The 19,060-nt window shown below is 45.1% G+C and overlaps 1 protein-coding gene across 5 annotated transcripts in view; it reads left to right on the plus strand.

Annotated features, from left to right (window-relative positions):
- Window positions 1-19,060, plus strand: part of ckap5 (cytoskeleton associated protein 5) — a 168,241-nt gene that overhangs the window by 12,436 nt on the left and 136,745 nt on the right. For all 5 annotated transcript variants that reach the window (XM_070899680.1, XM_070899682.1, XM_070899683.1 and 2 more), the window contains exon 2: window positions 8,564-8,653. In XM_070899680.1, the coding sequence (XP_070755781.1) occupies window positions 8,597-8,653 (57 nt within the window). In that variant the 5' untranslated portion in view covers window positions 8,564-8,596. The remainder of the gene's footprint in view (window positions 1-8,563; window positions 8,654-19,060) is intronic.

Genomic DNA, 19,060 nt, shown 5'->3' on the forward strand with positions numbered 1-19,060 from the left:
AGACCTTTGTGCATGTTGATGCAGGTGAGGCCTTTTGAGGATTCCGCCAGCTCCTGCGTCATGTAGGCCGAGGTCAGGTCCCACTTAATGAACATCTTTCCTCCTGCCAGCGTCGCAAATAGGTCGTCTGCCTTAGATAGCGGGTACTGGTCCTGCAGTGAAAAACGGTTAATCGTTACTTTATAGTCCCGACAAATTCTGACCGTGCCATCGCCCTTGAGAACCGGAACAATTGGACTGACCCACTGGTTGAACTCCACCGGCGCGATGATACCCTCTTGTTGCAGCCTGCCCAGCTCGATCTTTCTCTTGCATCATATATAGCAATGCCCATGCCTTGTGGTGGATGGGTCGTGTACCGGGAACCAAGTGGATCTGCACTTTTGCCCCCCGAGAAACTTCCGATGCCTGGCTCAAACAACGATGGAAACTTGCTCAGAACCTGGGCACATGAGGCGTTGTCGACGGACGAAAGCTCTCTGATGTTGTCCCAGTTCCAGCAGATTTTTCCCAGCCAGCTTCTACCGAACAGTGGGGCCATCTCCTGGTATAATCCATAGTGGGAGTTCGTGTACTGTTCCATCATAAGACTTTTACTGCTGCGCTGCCAATTACAGGGATCAACTCTTTAGTAGGAGTTCTCAGCTTGGTATGAATAGGGCTCAGCTTGGGCCTGTGTGCCTTGTTGCACCACAGCCTGTCGAAGGCCTTTTTGATCATGATAGACTGACTCGCACCCATGTCCAATTCCATGGATACTGGAATTCCGTTCAGTTCAACTTTTAACATGATGGGTGGGCAATTCATGGTGAAGGTGTGCACCCCATACACCTCTGCCTTCTCGGTCCGAGTCTCCAGTTCAGTTTGATCCGCCATGGATCGGTCTTCCTCTGCAATGTCGTGGTTTGCAGCTCATCTGCACATTCGCTGGAGGTGTCCCATTGTTCCACAGCCTTTGCACGCATAGTGTTTCAAGCGGCATTGATGGGCTCGATGATCACTTCTGCAGCGCCAATAAGGTGTTAACTGCCTTGCATTAACATTTGATGGCGGACTCTGGGTCATCTGAGGTCTTGCAGCTGCAGGCGTGTACGTCTGCCATTTGCATTCCTGCCTGAAAAAGAAGTTACTTTGTGTACAGTACTTGCCAAAAGATCTTTATGCTGCAAAATTTGTTTGGTGTTATCACTGGTGGATGTAAATGCCTAGGCTATCGTTATGGCTTTGCTCAGATTCGGTGTTTCAACAGTCAATAGTTTGCGAAGGAAAACCTCATGGCCAATGCCAAGCACAAAAAAGTCTCTTAGCATTTGCTCCAGGTATCCATCAAATTTTCAGTGTCCTGCAAGGCGCCTTAGTTCAGCAACGTAGCTCGCCACTTCCTGGCTTTCGGACCGCTGACCTGTATAAAATCGATACCTTGCCATCAGAACGCTCCCCTTCGGATTTAGGTGTTCCTGGACCAGCGTGCACAATTCTTCTTACGATTTGGTTGTCGGTTTCACCAGAGCGAGAGATTCTTCGTGAGCGCATAGATTGTTGTCCCGCAGATGGTGAGGAGGATCGCCCTTCCTTTGGCAGCGTTCTCATTCCCTTCCAGCTCGTTGGCCACGAAGTATTGGTCGAGTTGATCAACGAAGGCCTCCCGATTGTCCCTTTCTGAGAATTTCTCCAGGATACCAACAGTCCTCTGCATTTTTGTGTGATGGTTCGTTATCTCGTCGCCAGTTGTCACGTCCATAATAGTCATGTGATTGAATAAGTGTGACCCTAGTGTATCTTTATTCTAACTTCAGAGTGCTGGTACTGCATGGGAGGCTTGCTTATATAGTGTTCCCAAGGGATGCGGGGATTCCTTGGGACTCCAACAGATATGCCCTCTGGTGGCGGTAGAATGCTGGTTACATAGTGTTGTATACATAACCGTATAGTTTTCAGAACAACAGCTACTTGCATTTGTATAGCACCTGTAACGTAGTAAACACAGTGCTTAACAGGAACTTAATGAGATAAAAATTGACACTCAGCCAAAGGAGGAGACATTAGGACAAATGACTAAATGCTTAGTCAAAGAGGTTTTGAGCAGTGTCTTAAAGGAGGAAAAGAGTGCGAGAGGGGCAAAAGGATTGTGGTGGGAATTCCAGAGTTTGGGGCCTAGAAGATGGCTGAAGGCTCAGCCGCCAATGGTGAAGTGAGGGTGGTTAGAGATATGAGGGTGTGAGACCATTGAGGAATTTAAACATAAGGATGAGAATATTAATTTTGAGGCGTTGGTGGACTGGGAGTAAATGTGGGTCAACAAGCTCAAGGGTGATGTGTGAATGGGACTTGATACAAGTTAGGATTATGGGCAGCAAAGTTCAAGTTTATGGAGGGTGGAAGATGGGAGATCAGCTGGAGAGCATTTTAATAGTTGAGTCTGGAGTTAACAAAAGCATGGATGAAGGTTTCAGCAGCGGATGGGCTGAGGGCAGTGACAGAGATGGAAGTTGGTGGTCTTTGTGATGGAGATGCTATCTGGTTGGAAGCTCAACCCCGGGTCAAATAGAATGCTGATATTGACAACAGTCTGGTTCAGCCAGACAGTGGCTCGTGAGGGAGAATGGAATTGGTGACGAGAGAACCGACATTGTGGCAGAATCTTCCCAATGATTAATTGGAGGAAATTTAGATGGGTGATGAGATCGAGCTGGGTATCGTTGGCATACTTGAGGAACCTGACCATGTCTTTGGATAATCTTGCTGAGGGATAGTGTGTAGATGAAAAATAGCGGGTGATTGATTGCTTCTGGTGTCCCCAAGAATCTATGGTGCAGGGAGTGGGAAGAGAAGTAATTGCAGGAGATTCTCTAGCTATAACTGGATAGGGAGTGGAACCAGGCGAGGGCATCCCATTCAACTGCACAATTGGTGGTGGAGGAGGATGGTATGGCCAACCATGTCAAAAGGCTGAAGTGATAATGCACCATGGTCACAGTCAGAGATGTAATTTGCGACTTTGGCACATACCAACATGAAGTGTGTGCAGCCATATGTTATGGGTGCCTCGTCATGTGAATATTTGAGTTTCTTTGATTTTTCCAAAAGACTTTCAAATAAACTGACACTTGAATTCTGCAAGTTTTGTTTTATTTACTTCCTGACAGGATGTGGGTGGTGATGCTGGCAAGATTGCATTTATTTATCATTCTTGGTTGCCTTGAGGTGGGGCTGGAAGTGCTGTGATGAAAGAATGGTGATGTCTGTCCAAGTCAGACTACCCAGACTGGACTTTGAAGTTGATATTCTTGTGATGTTGCTGCTGCTCATCTAAGAGCTGGGGAGATGTTGGCGAATGTCTGTAGTACATCCTGTAGATAATACTGCAGCCCAAATGTGTCGGGGTGGATATTAATTTCAGTGGATGGGATGCCAATTAGCTGGCTGCTACATCCCGGATGGTCTTGTGCTCGAGTGTTGTTATAGCTACACTTATCCATGTGTGTGGTGAGTGTTCCACTTGAGCCTTATAGATAGGAGAGACATTGTGGGGTTAGGACTAAGCAACGTTCCCTTTAACTGGGTACGTGGCCCATTCAATTTTTCGCACATGCACAGTTTCTTTCCTGTTGGAGCTGGTGAGTGGCCTGTGTGGGACCTCCAGACCTCTGCGCAGCTTAGTGGGAATGTTGGTCAGGAGATGAACCAGTGGTTTTTAGGAGACCACAAGAAGCATTTAAAGAAGTAGCTAACTAACAATTAACCCCTTCCCGTCCCAGAAGAGGGATTTGATAACCCATGCTTCTGAGTTGTAGTCCCCGGATAAAGTTCTAAACACCTTTTTATCGGTAAAATTCTTGTCTTAGTGTCAATAAAACCAATTATTTAGTAAGTATTTTGGTCTTGATTTATTCTTGCCTCATACTTTTTTTATTATTTAAAATTTTTAAAAAATTCTACACTGGTAAGGACGTGAACCACTAATTGTAAAGTACCTGGCCTCTACCCTCTTGTAGCTATGGTGTTGATGGGGCTGACATTAAGTTTCTGGTCATGGTAACTTCCATGATCTTGATGGTGAGAGACTTGTCACTGATGGTGCTGTTGAAGGTCAGGGGAAGTTATTGGGAACATGTTGGAGAACATCATTGACTGGCACTGGCGTGGTACGATGCTGCTCATAGACGATATCAGTGATTCCTGTTCTAATCAACCAAGACTGTTCATCAATAATGGGTTTCTCTTTTAATCACCACATTTCATTGCTGCTGAAAATCAAGTTTGAAAAAAAAAAATAAATGTAACCTGTACATGAGCTTTTGAGCATTCTATGAAGCAATTTTTGTTTAATGTTGATTTTAAAGATTGTATGATGAGCAATTCTCATAGTACTCTAAAGGATAAGTTTTCTGCTTCTCTGCTCCTGGTACATCCTGGGGCCACATAGGCAAAATGCACATTTTCAGGTAATTCTTTAATTAATTTGAAATGGGAATTTTACCATTTAAATGCTTTCAGGCAAGAAAGTAAAGCCAAAAGCCAGTAAACGATGGCCACAGTAGGGTGGGAGAGATGGAATACTTGAGGCACAAAAAGGGGAGGTTTTGGGTCTCATTCTCCTGGGTTGCTTCCTCTTGAGGCTGCACCTCCCTAATATGCCTTCAACCACAGTACTGTAACCTGTAGCTTTTTTCCTCCCTTGTACTCAGAAACCACTTTGTAGCCTTTCCCCATTCACAAATCCTGTGCTCCCTTTTGGTGCCCTCAATCCTTAGATCACATTCAGTGTTCCTTGATCACTGTGCTCCCAGAGCCAAGCCCTCCAGATTTCCTGGTCCCCTGCGGTGCTGTCCTACACTCTGAAACGCCCCTTCAAAATACTGCTGTGATCTGAGACCCCCATCCAGTACTGCCAGAATCAGTGTCCACCTTCTGGATTCTTCCAGATCCCAGAGCTGCCCCACTGCTAACGAGTCAATGTCCTCTAATATCATATGCATAATGCCCCTTTTCTTTATATTAAAAAAAAAAAATCCTCTGGCTCCTTCTGAGTAATGCCATAAAAGATCTACTAGTAACTATAGTTACTATGGGCAGGACCGGAACCAATGTCCGAGGGGGAGTGTTTGCCAGTGCTGTTGGGGAGGAGTTAAACTAATATGGCAGGGGGACGGGAACCAATGCAGGGAGATAGAGGGAAACAAAAAGGAGACAAAAGCAAAAGACAGAAAGGAGATGAGGAAAAGTGGAGGGCAGAGAAACCCAACAAAAAGGGCCACTGTACAGCAAAATTCTAAAAGGACAAAGGGTGTTTTTAAAAAAAACAAGCCTGAAGGCTTTGTGTCTTAATGCAAGGAGTATCCGTAATAAGGTGGATGAATTAACTGTGCAAATAGATGTTAACAAATATGATGTGATTGGGATTACGGAGACGTGGCTCCAGGATGATCAGGGCTGGGAACTCAACATCCAGGGGTATTCAACATTCAGGAAGGATAGAATAAAAGGAAAAGGAGGTGGGGTAACATTGCTGGTTAAAGAGGAGATTAATGCAATAGTTAGAATGGACATTAGTTGGATGATGTGGAATCTATATGGTAGAGCTACAGAACACCAAAGGGCAAAAAACGTTAGTGGGAGTTGTGTACAGACCTCAACAGTAGTAGTGATGTTGGGGAGGGCATCAAACAGGAAATTAGGGGTGCATGCAATAAAGGTGCAGCAGTTATAATGGGTGACTTTAATATGCACATAGATTGGGCTAGCCAAACTGGAAGCAATACGGTGGAGGAGGATTTCCTGGAGTGCATAAGGGATGGTTTTCTAGACCAATATGTCGAGGAACCAACTAGGGGGGAGGCCATCTTAGACTGGGTGTTGTGTAATGAGAGAGGATTAATTAGCAATCTCGTTGTGCGAGGCCCCTTGGGGAAGAGTGACCATAATATGGTGGAATTCTGCATTAGGATGGAGAATGAAACAGTTAATTCAGAGACCATGGTCCAGAACTTAAAGAAGGGTAACTTTGAAGGTATGAGGCGTGAATTGGCTAGGATAGATTGGCGAATGATACTTAAGGGGTTGACTGTGGATGGGCAATGGCAGACATTTAGAGACCGCATGGATGAACTACAACAATTGTACATTCCTGTCTGGCGTAAAAATAAAAAAGGGAAGGTGGCTCAACCGTGGCTATCGAGGGAAATCAGGGATAGTATTAAAGCCAAGGAAGTGGCATACAAATTGGCCAGAAATAGCAGCGAACCCGGGGACTGGGAGAACTTTAGAACTCAGCAGAGGAGGACAAAGGGTTTGATTAGGGCAGGGAAAATGGAGTACGAGAAGAAGCTTGCAGAGAACATTAAGACGGATTGCAAAAGTTTCCATCGATATGTAAAGAGAAAAAGGTTAGTAAAGACAAACGTAGGTCCCCTGCAGTCAGAATCAGGGGCAGTCATAACTGGGAACAAAGAAATGGCAGACCAATTGAACAATTACTTTTGGTTCGGTATTCACTAAGGAAGACACAAACAACCTTCCGGATCTAAAAGGGGTCAGAGGGTCTAGTAAGGAGGAGGAACTGAGGGAAATCCTTATTGGTCGGGAAATTGTGTTGGGGAAATTGATGGGATTGAAGGCTGATAAATCCCCAGGGCCTGATGGACTGCATCCCAGAATACTTAAGGAGGTGGCCTTAGAAATAGCGGATGCATTGACAGTCATTTTCCAACATTCCATTGACTCTGGATCAGTTCCTATTGAGTGGAGGGTAGCCAATGTAACCCCACTTTTTTAAAAAAGAGGGAGAGAGCAAACAGGGAATTATAGACCGGTCAGCCTGACCTCTAGTGGGTAAAATGATGGAATCAATTATTAAGGATGTCATAGCAGCGCATTTGGAAAGAGGTGACATGATTGGTCCAAGTCAGCATGGATTTGTGAAAGGGAAATCATGCTTGACAAATCTTCTGGAATTTTTTGAGGATGTTTCCAGTAGAGTGGACAAGGGAGAACCAGTTGATGTGGTATATTTGGACTTTCAGAAGGCTTTTGTCAAGGTCCCACACAAGATATTAATGTGCAAAGTTAAAGCACATGGGATTGGGGGTAGTGTGCTGACGTGGATTGAGAACTGGTTGTCAGACAGGAAGCAAAGAGTAGGAGTAAATGGGTACTTTTCAGAATGGCAGGCAGTGACTAGTGGGGTACCGCAAGGTTCTGTGCTGGGGCCCCAGCTGTTTACATTGTACATTAATGATTTAGACGAGGGGATTAAATGTAGTATCTCCAAATTTGCGGATGACACTAAGTTGGGTGGCAGTGTGAGCTGCGAGGAGGATGCTATGAGGCTGCAGAGTGACTTGGATAGGTTAGGTGAGTGGGCAAATGCATGGCAGATGAAGTATAATGTGGATAAATGTGAGGTTATCCACTTTGGTGGTTAAAAACAGAGAGACTATTATCTGAATGGTGACAGATTAGGAAAAGGGAAGGTGCAGTGAGACCTGGGTGTCATGGTACATCAGTCATTGAAGGTTGGCATGCAAGTACAGCAGGCGGTTAAGAAAGCAAATGGCATGTTGGCCTTCATAGCGAGTGGATTTGAGTACAGGGGCAGGGAGGTGTTGCTACAGTTGTACAGGGTCTTGGTGAGGCCACACCTGGAGTATTGTGTACAGTTTTGGTCTCCTAACTTGAGGAAGGACATTCTTGCTATTGAGGGAGTGCAGCGAAGGTTCACCAGACTGATTCCTGGGATGGTGGGACTGACCTATCAAGAAAGACTGGATCCACTGGGCTTGTATTCACTGGAGTTCAAAAGAATGAGAGGGGACCTCATAGAAACGTTTAAAATTCTGACAGGGTTAGACAGGTTAGATGCAGGAAGAATGTTCCCAATGTTGGGGAAGTCCAGAACCAGGGGACACAGTCTAAGGATAAGGGGGAAGCCATTTAGGACCGAGATGAGGAGGAATTTCTTCACCCAGAGAGTGGTGAACCTGTGGAATTCTCTACCACAGAAAGTTGTTGAGGCCAATTCACTAAATATATTCAGAAGGGAGTTAGATGAAATCCTTACTACTAGGGGGATCAAGGGGTGTGGCGAGAAAGCAGGAATGGGGTACTGAAGTTGCATGTTCAGCCATGAACTCATTGAATGGCGGTGCAGGCTAGAATGGCCTACTCCTGCACCTATTTTCTATGTTTCTATATAAATTGCTTCCGGTCACCTTAAAATAGGCACCAGTTATATAGTTATATATTACATTTTTAATCTGTGGTTTGACTGAGAATATATTGCATAAAAGTACATGTAGAATTGAGAACCCATACTGCTTTGCAACTGGATCACACAGGAACCAGATCATGGCAGATTTTGTGCTGATTTCTAGTATTTTAGGCATAATCATCTTCCTCTGGGTATAGCTGGTGGCGAGTTATGCACTACTTTTGTAGGGAGGAGATATTGGGGGTGGGAGGGGGGCAGTATAATGGGTTTTCCCAGGGAAAATAGTGGGAGTCTACTGGTGTTAATGCTGCAGTGAATGCTGTTTTGGATCGTAATTTGTGGTTATTTCTCCAGGTTGCTGTTGGGTGAGCACATTACACAAGCACCATGGGGGATGAATGCGAGTGGATGAAATTACCGATTGACCAGAAGTGTGAGCATAAGGTATGTATAAGATTTGTTATTTTAAGTTGCAAGTATAATGGAAAGATTGGTAGTAAATATTTGTGGAAGATTAATAATTAAAGCTCATCAACTTTAACCAGATATAAGGTGTATAATCTATGCACAACAGTTTTCATTGAAAACATCCACGTTGAACCCCTCTTATCCGGGACTCCCTTATCCAGCACCACCCCTCGTCTGGAACCATTCCCGGGTGGCGCATGAGCAGAACACGGCCGGTCAAAATCTTACTCACTAATATAATCTTTGTCCTTGATGCCGGGGTTATCGGCTGCCTCCTCCTCGTCGCCCTGCTGGAACTCCTGCAGCCACAGTCCTTGGGCCAGCTACTCATCCCTACAGCACTTCCTCCGGGACGTCTGACCGCATCCTCGGGCCAGCCGTTCCTCCGCTCGGCGCTCCCTTTGGGGGGGGGGTCGGGCTGGTGGGCCACGTCCTTGGGCCGTGCCGACTCTTTAGGGCCTGTTCGGGCTGCCGACCTCTTTTTATTTTCCCCGAGTGACCCCTTGACCCCTTCCCCCCCCCCCCCCCCCCCCGGGCTGGTGACCTCCCCTCATCCGGCAAAATTCCCTCATTCAGCACAGGCCAGGTCCCGAGAATGCCGGATAATGGAGGTTCAACTTGTACAAATTAAATGTTCACTGGGCTCCCATATAACTTGGGGGTATTAAACTTTAACATAGATAATTCATGGTTTGCTTTACCCACAGCATTTTCAAATATCTGTACACTTCATCCTGACTCTTGCAATTTGTTGGCTGTATCATGCTAGTGAATCAACAGAATGTTGGGCATCCTTGATTGCTGCCGCACTGACACAATGCTACATGATGGTGTTACTTTGAATAAAGGTTTGCTTGCAGAGAAATTGGAGCTTTTTTGGTTACTGACTTGCCAAGTAGATGCAACTAAATGTAATATTCCAGTAATTTAAATTGCTGTTCATCTTCAATCTCTCTTTCATGGGGAAAGTTGGATGGACTTTTCAGTCCAAGAACGTTGCATTTATATAACACCTTTTAAGATGGAAAGAAGGCGATTTTATATAAATGCAGATTGGAGTGGCAATAGATTAGTTAGAGAAGGGATTTGGTGATGCAGTGGGCTTGTTGGTTTTTCTTGCCTTGCCAGTTATCAGACTTTTTAGGTTCCCAACCCCATTGTCTCCAAGGCAATTTGATTCTTCTGTCCAATAATAGAAGATTTCCTGACTACTTCAGTCTAATTGATAATGATGAAGTCCCAGTGAAATTGTCAATTTGTTGGTTTGAAATAGAAAATCACAATTAACTGAGCTGCTCTATAAACCTTTGAGTGTTGGTGGGAAATGAACAGTTGTCCTGCACTCAACAATGGAGCTTTTAAATGGTGCAGCCCCTGTTAAAATCTTTCTCCTGAAGATTGAAGCAACTTCAAAACCGGTCAAAATAAAGTTGGGCCAAGCTAACTGCTCAGCTCACCAATGCTTCTCGTTGGTAATAAGCCAAAGAGATGAGAAGATTTGATGTAATGTGTGCACTGAGTTATCTGATATTAGCACTTGAGACACTCCGATTGATTGACCCTGGACTCTGGGAGGGAAGAATTAGCTGCTGTCTGGCTCCTGATTGTTCTATATGATTTGCAAGCATGACTTTAATCACCAATATAAACTGGAATTTTGTAATAGAACTTGGACAGAGAAATTGCAACTGGGGAATTTCATACAAGATTGTTTTTTGATCTGATTTAAATCTAGGACTTCATGAAGAGTAACTCATTTAAATTTGCTCTCTCGTTATCAGACATTTATTAAGCATGGATACAAAATTGGCTTCGGTACAGAAAGCAGAGGGTAGTGCTGAACGGTTGCTTTTAGAGTGGAGGGAGATATACAGAGGTGTTTCTCGAGTCGGTATTTGGACCACTGCTCTTTTTGATACCCAAGTCCAGGTCATTAGTATATAATGGGCATAATTTCAAAGTTTGCAGATAACATGAAACTTGGACAATGAAGAGATTAGTTTACAGCCTTCAGGAGGACATACAGACCCTCAAAGCCGCCTTGATAAAATGCAACATCCCCACCGCCACTTGGGAGTCTCTGGCCAAAGACCGCCCTAAGTGGAGGAAGAGCATCCGGGAGGACGATGAGCACCTCGCAGACAACGGAAGGAGTGTGCAGCAAACCAGTCCCACCCACCCTTTCCTTCAACGACTGTCCCACCTGTGACGGACTGTAATTCCCATATTGGACTGTTTAGTCACCTAAGAACTCTCTTTGAATGGAAGAAAGTCTTCCTCGATTTCAAGGGACTGCCTAATGATACAGACTGGTGAAATGGGCAGACACATAGCAGCTAAAATTTAACAGAAGTGTCGGAAGAAAGAGGAGAGGCAATCTGAACTAAATTGTACAACTTTAAAGGGCTTGCAGGAGCAGAGATCTGGGTGTATGTACACAAATCTTTGAAGGTGGCAAGACAAGTTGAGAAGGCTGCTAAAAAGCGTACGGTATCCTTGGCTTTAAGAGTACAAAAGCAAGGAAGTTATGCTTAAACCTTGCACTGGTTGGGTCCCAGCTGGAGTATTGTAGCCACACTTTAGAAAGGATGTTGAGGCCTTAGAGAGGGCACTGAAGAAATTTACTAGAATGTACAAGGGATGAGGGACCCCTCCTTGCAACAGAGAAAGTTAAGATAAGATTTGATAGAAGTGTTCAAAATCTTGAAGGGCTTTGAAAGTGTAAGTAAGGTGAACCTATTTTTAGTGGCAGAAGAGCCAGTAACCAGAGGACACAGATTTTGACGTGATTGACGCAAGAACTGGAGGCGACATATGAGAACATTTTAACACGGCGAGTTGAATAATATTTTGAAGTGGAAAAATTTGCTGGGCTATGGGGAAAGAGCAGGGGAGTGGGACTAAATTGGCTATCTCTGCCAAAAGCATGATGGGCCGAATGTCCTCCTGAACTGTATCATTGTAGATTACTGATGATGATGTGATTTGGCAATCACAAAGTCCTGGTAAGGACTAGGACTGTTTTTTTGAAAAGGTAGAATTTAAAAGAATGAGTGATAGATTAAAATAAATTAACTGGGAATATTGTTGAAAGATCTATAAAAATGGAACACCATTAAGAAAAATACCTTTCAAACTATTATGTTGAGTGTCTAAGATGACAACTCTAAATTGGAAAAATGACCATCTGTTAACTGAATGTTGCTATATTTGGGCAAGACTCAACCCCAGTGAATTTATTTCCATTACTTAAAAGCTGATCAAAATCACAACAGACGGCCTGAAATTTCTGTTAACCTATGCCACCCTACATGTAAATTTGTTGCCTGCTGTCTCTGCGAGGTATGAACTTTACTTGCTTAAATTGTGGCCTCGCCTAGTCCGTACGAAGTGCACATGGACCTGGTGAGGCCTCTCAAAAGCCGATTCTCTGGGCGTGATGCGCATGTGCCAAAAAACAGCTCTTCCAATTTGTCAAGATTTCTAAAGACAGATCCTTCGCATCCCCGGGAGAAGGACATCTGCGCGGGAGAGATTGGGCTATTTGCCCAACTCACGCCCAGTGAATATTCTTCGGACATTTACGCCTGGTAAAAGTAGGCGCATAGCTTACTTTTACCAGTGTAACGCTTTTAAAAACATAAAATTAAATTTAAATATATTTTTACATTAAAAATCCTGTCCATTAAGAAGTTTATTTTTAACCCTATTAAAACACACAAAATAATTCCCAAAAATATTTTTTTCTAAAACATTTAATTACATGTAATTTCAATTCATTTTAAATGTGAGCTGATTTATTTGTTATGTTGTGTTTCGGGGGTTATTCTCATTGTACAAACGAAGTTCCCATTTTTATCAGAGAATACTGCGTAGTGATTGGTGGTCCAGGCCCACGTGACTGCAGCATGCCCGTACGTACCTGAAAGACATCTTCCCATGCGCTGCGCAGCAAATCTAGACCTCTGACCGGGATCCTATGTTCCTCCGGGACCACCAGGTACTTTCGTAGATTTTTTGGGGGTCGGAGGCGTTCGTACGAAGGAAGCCTCCGACCACAATTCTCCCCCTTCCTTCTCCTCCCCCCCCCCCCCCCCCTCAAATGAGTTGTTTCAACGACTGATGAATTGGGAGTTCCCATTTGGCAACGGCCTCTCTGGTTAATTTTACACTGCATTTTGGGGACATTTAATAGAGCATAAGAACATAAGAATTAGGAACAGGAGTAGGCCATCTAGCCCCTCGAGCCTGCTCTGCCATTCAACAAGATCATGGCTAATCTGGCCGTGAACTCAGTTCCACTTATCCGCCCGCTCCCCGTAACCCTTAATTCCTTTATTGGTTAAAAATCTATCTATCTGTGATTTGAATACATTCAATGAGCTAGCCTCAACTGCTTCCTTGGGCAGAAAATTCCACAGATTCACAACCCTCTAGGAGAAGAAATTCCTTCTCAACTCGGTTTTAAATTGGCTCCCCCGTATTTTGAGGCTGTACCCCCTAGTTCTAGTCCCCCCGACCAGTGGAAACAACCTCTCTGCCTCTATCTTGTCTATCCCTTTCATTATTTTAAATGTTTCTATAAGATCACCCCTCATCCTTCTGAACTCCAACGAGTAAAGACTCGTTAATTCAACTCAAAAAAAAAAAAACCCAGCAGACAATGGATGAATTACAAAAGCAAAATACTGCGGATGCTGGAATCTAGAATAAAAACACAAAATGCTGGAAATCTCAGCGGGTCAGGCAGCATCTGTGGAGAGAAACGCTCTGGGTTGATGACCCTTCGTCAGAACGGATGAATTAAGTAGGAGTTTGAAAAGCTATATAAAGCCTATGGGGGAGGGGGGGGAAGGGAGAGGTGTGAGACTGTTGAGGGAATATAGGCATTTTGTGTAAGGGATTGAAGATGATTTCTGTGTGTTCAATGCTGGAAATCGCTCATCCAAAATTGGGCAAACTGTCTGATACAGGCATTGGAGGGGTTTAGAATGGTGGTGGGGAAGATAGAGCTGGGTGCTGTCAGCATAGATGTGGAAACTGGCATTTCCAAGATACAAAGGATGAGTCGGCCAAGGATAGATCCTTGGGGGATTCCAGAGATAATGGGTGGAAAGAGCCCAAATGATGGAGAAACACTATCCGATAGGCAAGAGTGGAACCAAGCGAGGGCAGTCCCACTGAGCTGGAGAGCAGCAGAGAGGCATTGCAGGAAAATGTGGTTGACAGAAAATGAGGATGGTTTTTAATGCACCGCAGAGGATGGCATTTGTGGCTTTCATTGCTGTGGTGGCGCGGAAATCTGATTGCAGAGATTCAAATACGGTATTACAACAACAACTACTACTTGTATTTATATAGTGCCTTGAACGTAGTAAAACCAGGGGAATGATCAGGGACTGAGAGTGTGAAGATTTTACTGGTAACAGGGGCATCTAAGGTGTAGATTAAGTTGTTGATGACCACTGCAGAAGTATTGTGCTGGATAGAAGGTGAAAGACTAGGAAATGGGCAACTTGAAAGTATATTCACTAAGGAGGTGGTACTCAGTAAGATAATGGGACTAAAGGCGGATAAATCCCCTGGACCTGATGGCTTGCATCCTAGGGTCTTGAGAGACGTAGTGGCAGGGATTGTGGATGCATTGGTTATAATTTACCAAAATTCCATGGATTCCATGCAGATTGGAAAACTGCAAATGTGATGCCCCTATTTTTTTTTAAAAAAAGGAGGCAGACAAAAAGCAGGTAACTATAGACCAGTTAGCCTAACATCTGTGGTTGGGAAGATGTTGGAGTCCATTATTGAAGAAGCAGTAGCAGGACATTTGGAAAAGCAAAATTCGGTCAGGAGGGTTTTATGAAGGCTAAGTCATGTTTGACACATTTGCTGGAGTTCTTTGAGGAGGTAACGAACAAACTGGATAAAGGGGAACCAGTGGATGTGGTGTATTTGGACTTGCAGAAGGCATTTGACAAGGTGCCACATAAAAGGTTACTGCACAAGATAAAAGATCACTGGGTTAGGGGTAATATATTAGCATGGATAAAGGATTGGCTAAAGAACAGAAAACAGAGTCGGGATAAATGTTTCATTCTCAGGCTGGCAATCAGTAACCAGTGGGGTGCCGCAGGACCCCAACTATTTCGAAACCTAGAAATTAGGTGCAGGAGCAGGCCATTCGGCCCTTCGAGCCTGCACCGTCATTCAATAAGATCAACCTCAGTACCCCTTTCTTGCTTTCTCTCCATACCCCTTGAACCCTTTGGCCATAAGGGCCATATCTAACTCCATTTTGAATATATCTAATGAATTGGCCTCAACAACTTTCTGCGGTAGAGAATTCCACAGGTTAATCACTCCAAGTGAAGAAATTTCTCCATCGGTCCTAAATGACTTACCTCTTATTCTTAGACTGTGACCCCTGGTTCTGCAAGTCCCCAGCAATGGAAACATTCTTCCTGCCTCTAACCTGTCCAATCCTGTCAGAATTTTATGTTTCTATGAGATCCCCTCTCATTCTTCTAAACTCCAGTGGATACAAGCCCAGTTGATCCAGTCTCCTCATATGTAAGTCCTGCCATCCCGGGAATCAGTCTGGTGAACCTTCGCTGTACTCCCTCAATAGCAAGAACGTCCTTCCTCAGATTAGGAATATTCTAGGTGTGGCCTCACCAAGGCTCTGTACAACTGCAGTAAGACCTCCCTGCTCCTATACTCAAATCCTCTAGCTATGAAGACCAACATGCCATTTGCCTCTTCACCGCCTGCTGCACCTGCATGCCAACCTTCAATGACTGATGTACCATGACACCCAGGTCCCCTGGCACCTCCCCTTTTCCTAATCTCACCATTCAGATAATCTGTCTTCCTGTTTTTACCACCAAAGTGGATAACCTCACATTTATCCATATTATACTGCATCTACCATGCATTTGCCCACTCACCTAACCTGTCTAAGTCACCCTGCAGCCTTTTGGCATCCTCCTCACAGCTCACACCCAGCTTAGTGTCATCTGTATACTTGGAGATGTTACATTGAAATCCTTCATCTAAATCATTGATGTATATTGTAAATAACGGGGGTCACAGCACTGAACTCTGCAGCACCCCACTGGTCACTGCCTGCCACTCAGAAAAGGACCTGTTTATTCCGACTCTCTGCTTCCTGTCTGCCACCCAGTTTTCTATCCACGTCAAAACATTATCCCCAATACCATATGCTTTAATTTTGCACACTAAACTCTATTAATGACTTGGAGGAAGGGACTGAATGTAACGTAGCCAAGTTTGCTGACGATACAAAGATGGGAGGAAAAGCAATGTGTGAGGAGGATACACAAAATCTGCAAAAGGACATAGACAGGCTAAGTGAGTGGGCAAAAATTTGGCAGATGGAGTATAATGTTGGAAAGTGTAAGGTCATAGACTTTGGCAGAAAAAATCCAAGAGCCAGTTATTATTTAAATGGAGAAAGATTGCAAAGTGCTGCAGTACAGCGGGACCTTGGAGTACTTGTGCATGAAACACAAAAGGTTAGTGTGTAGGGACAGCAAGTGATCAGGAAGGCCAATGGAATCTTGGCCTTTATTGCAAAGGGGATGGAGTCTAAAAGCAGGGAAGTCTTGCTACAGTTGTACAGTGTATTGGTGAGGTCACACCTGGAAATACTGGCCCCAAGTTTCCACATGATTTGCTCCTGATTTTTAGGAGCAACTGGTGTAGAACGGAGTATCTTAGAAATTGGAATTCTCGTTATTTAGTTTGCTCCAGTTCTAGTCAGTTAGAACAGTTTCACTTTGGAACAGAATTTTTTTTCAAAAGGGGGCGTGTCTGGCCACTTACGCCTGTTTTCAAAGTTTCGTCAGTGAAAACTTACTCCAAACTAACTTAGAATGGAGTAAGTGAAGATTTTTGTACGCTCGAAAAAACCTTGTCTACACTTTAGAAAATCAGGCGTAGGGAATGGGATGGGGGGGGTTAAAGGGAAGTTTACAAACATTAAACACTTCAGTTTTACAAATAAAGAGCCATCATCAATACTAAATGATAAATACATCAATAAATCAACCAATAAATCAAGCAAAAAAAATTAATATGAAAATTTTAAAAAAATCAATAAATAAAACATTTTCTACTTACCAACTGCAGCACCGAGAGCCCTCCAGCAGCGTGCTGGGATGCCCCCCCCCCCCCCCCCCCCCCCAGTGTGTCTCTGTCAGTGTCTCTATCTCTGTCTGTCTGTGTGTCTCATTCTCTGTCTCAGTGTCTGTGTTTCTGACAGCGAGGGGAGGGGGGCAGAGGGGGAGAAGGGGATAAAGGAGATGGGGGGTGGGGGGAAGGAGATGGTGGTGGGAAGGAGATTGGGGGAAGGAGATGGTGGTGGGAAGGAGATTGGGGAGGGAGGCTGAACGGGCCGGGCCAGAGACTTCGGGCAGGGCTCATCCCCAGCACCAGATTTACAGGTAGGTGGCGTCGGGTCGGGGGGGTGGTGTTGGGAGGGAGGTCGGGGGGGGGAGGTCGGGAGGTCGGACGGGGGGAAGCGGGAGTCGAGTCGGGTCGGGAGGAAGCAGGAACTGGCCGTGGGAGGAGCCTTATTCACGCAGCCCCAGTGAAGCCATTCGGCCAGGGCTAGGGGCTGCGTGCTTCGGGCCCCTCCCACACAGTTTCGGGCGCCTGGAGCTACTGCACTTGCGCGCCCACTGTAGCGCGCATGTGCAGAGGTCCCGGCACTGTTTTCAGCGCAGGGACCTGGCTCCGCCCCCTACAGCTCCTGCTGCGCTGCGCCGAGGGCCAGAGGACCTGCAGGGAGGTGGAGAATACGGAGGGTTTTTTTTAGGCGCACTTTGTGGCGCGAAAAATGGGCGTCCAGGTCGGGACTGCGCCGTTATAGGCGCGGCTCGAAACTTGGGCCCACTGTGTGCAGTTTTGGTTTCCATATTTACGAAAGGATATACTTGCTTTGGAGGCAGTTCAAAGAAGGTTCACAAGGTTGGTTCCAGAGATGAGGGGGTTGACTTATGAGGAAAGGTCGAGTAGATTGGGCCTCTACTCATTGGAATTCAGAAGAATGAGAAGTGATCTTATCGAAACGTACAAGATTATGAGCGGGCTTGACGAGGAGGATGCAGAGAGGATGTTTCCACTGATGAGGGAGACTAGAACTAGAGGGCGTAATCTTAGAATAAGGGGCTGCCCATTTAAAACTGAGATGAGGAGAAATTTCTTCTGAGGATTGTGGATCTGTGGAATTCACTGCCTCAGAGAGCTTTGGAAGCTGGAACATTGAATAAATTTAAGACAGAAATAGACAGTTTCTTAAACGATAAGGGGTTATGGCGAGCGGTCAGGGAAGTGGACCTGAGTCCACGATTGGATCAGCCATGATCGTATTAAATGGCGGAGCAGGCTCGAGGGGCCGTATGGCCGCCTTCTGCTCCTATTATGTTATGTTCTTATATTTGTCAGTGATTTGGGAGAATTTTTTTTCCAGGGGCAGAAGCAGAAGGAAGTAGGGTAGGAAGGCAGTCGGGGTGTGTGGATGATGAGGAACACAAGGAAGTGGTCAGAGATTGTCTCAACATTGATCGAGATGGCAAGATGGTGGCTGTCATTATGGATATGAGTTTTAGGGATGACCGTAGGACAGTGCAATCGGGCAAGAGGGCAAGGTGAGTTTAAGTGGCGATTAAAATCACTGAAGATAAAGTTGCTCATGCAGAGACTGAGGGAGGATATGACTAGATGCTTGGGGAAAGGTGAGCCAGAAAACAAGCATTTTAAAGAAGCAAGAGGGGTGGATCAAAAGTGTATAAAGAAGGTACTATAATGGGCAGGTGAGACCAAGGTTTGATTTAGTGATGAGGGCCACAATGTCACTGGATACATGGTATGGCAGAGATTAGGAGGGATATGTCCTTGTTGTAAATGGAGGACAGGGAGGAGATTATGACTGTCCCAAGTTAAAGTCTGATGCTCAGGTTAGATGAAGTTGACTTGGATCAGGTGAAGGCAGCTTTGAGTATCCATGAATCAATGTCCAGATTTGGAGAGGGAGTGGATCTAGGAGGTGTTCGAGGCAAAGCATCTGTTCAGTGGAAAGTTGGCCAAGTAGAAGTGAAGAGATGGTCACGAGTCAGAAAAGGTTGACCAAGGGTCCAGTGGAGGTGTCTGGTGGTCTTGGGTGTTGGGTGTCAGCGGATTTTCGCGGAGGAGCAGTGGATAGCGTGAGTGAAACCCAAGAGCATTGAAGTTCAGGGAGCCATGGGAAGATGGAAGGCAAAATGCACAGGATCAGTACAGATGCGGTACAATTGTAATGAGCACGTCGGCTCAGGTCCAGGGATAGGAGATTGAGGAGCCGATACAACCAGTACAGTGAAG

This window comes from Pristiophorus japonicus, chromosome 14, assembly GCF_044704955.1.
Source record: "Pristiophorus japonicus isolate sPriJap1 chromosome 14, sPriJap1.hap1, whole genome shotgun sequence".
Lineage (NCBI taxonomy): Eukaryota > Metazoa > Chordata > Chondrichthyes > Pristiophoridae > Pristiophorus > Pristiophorus japonicus.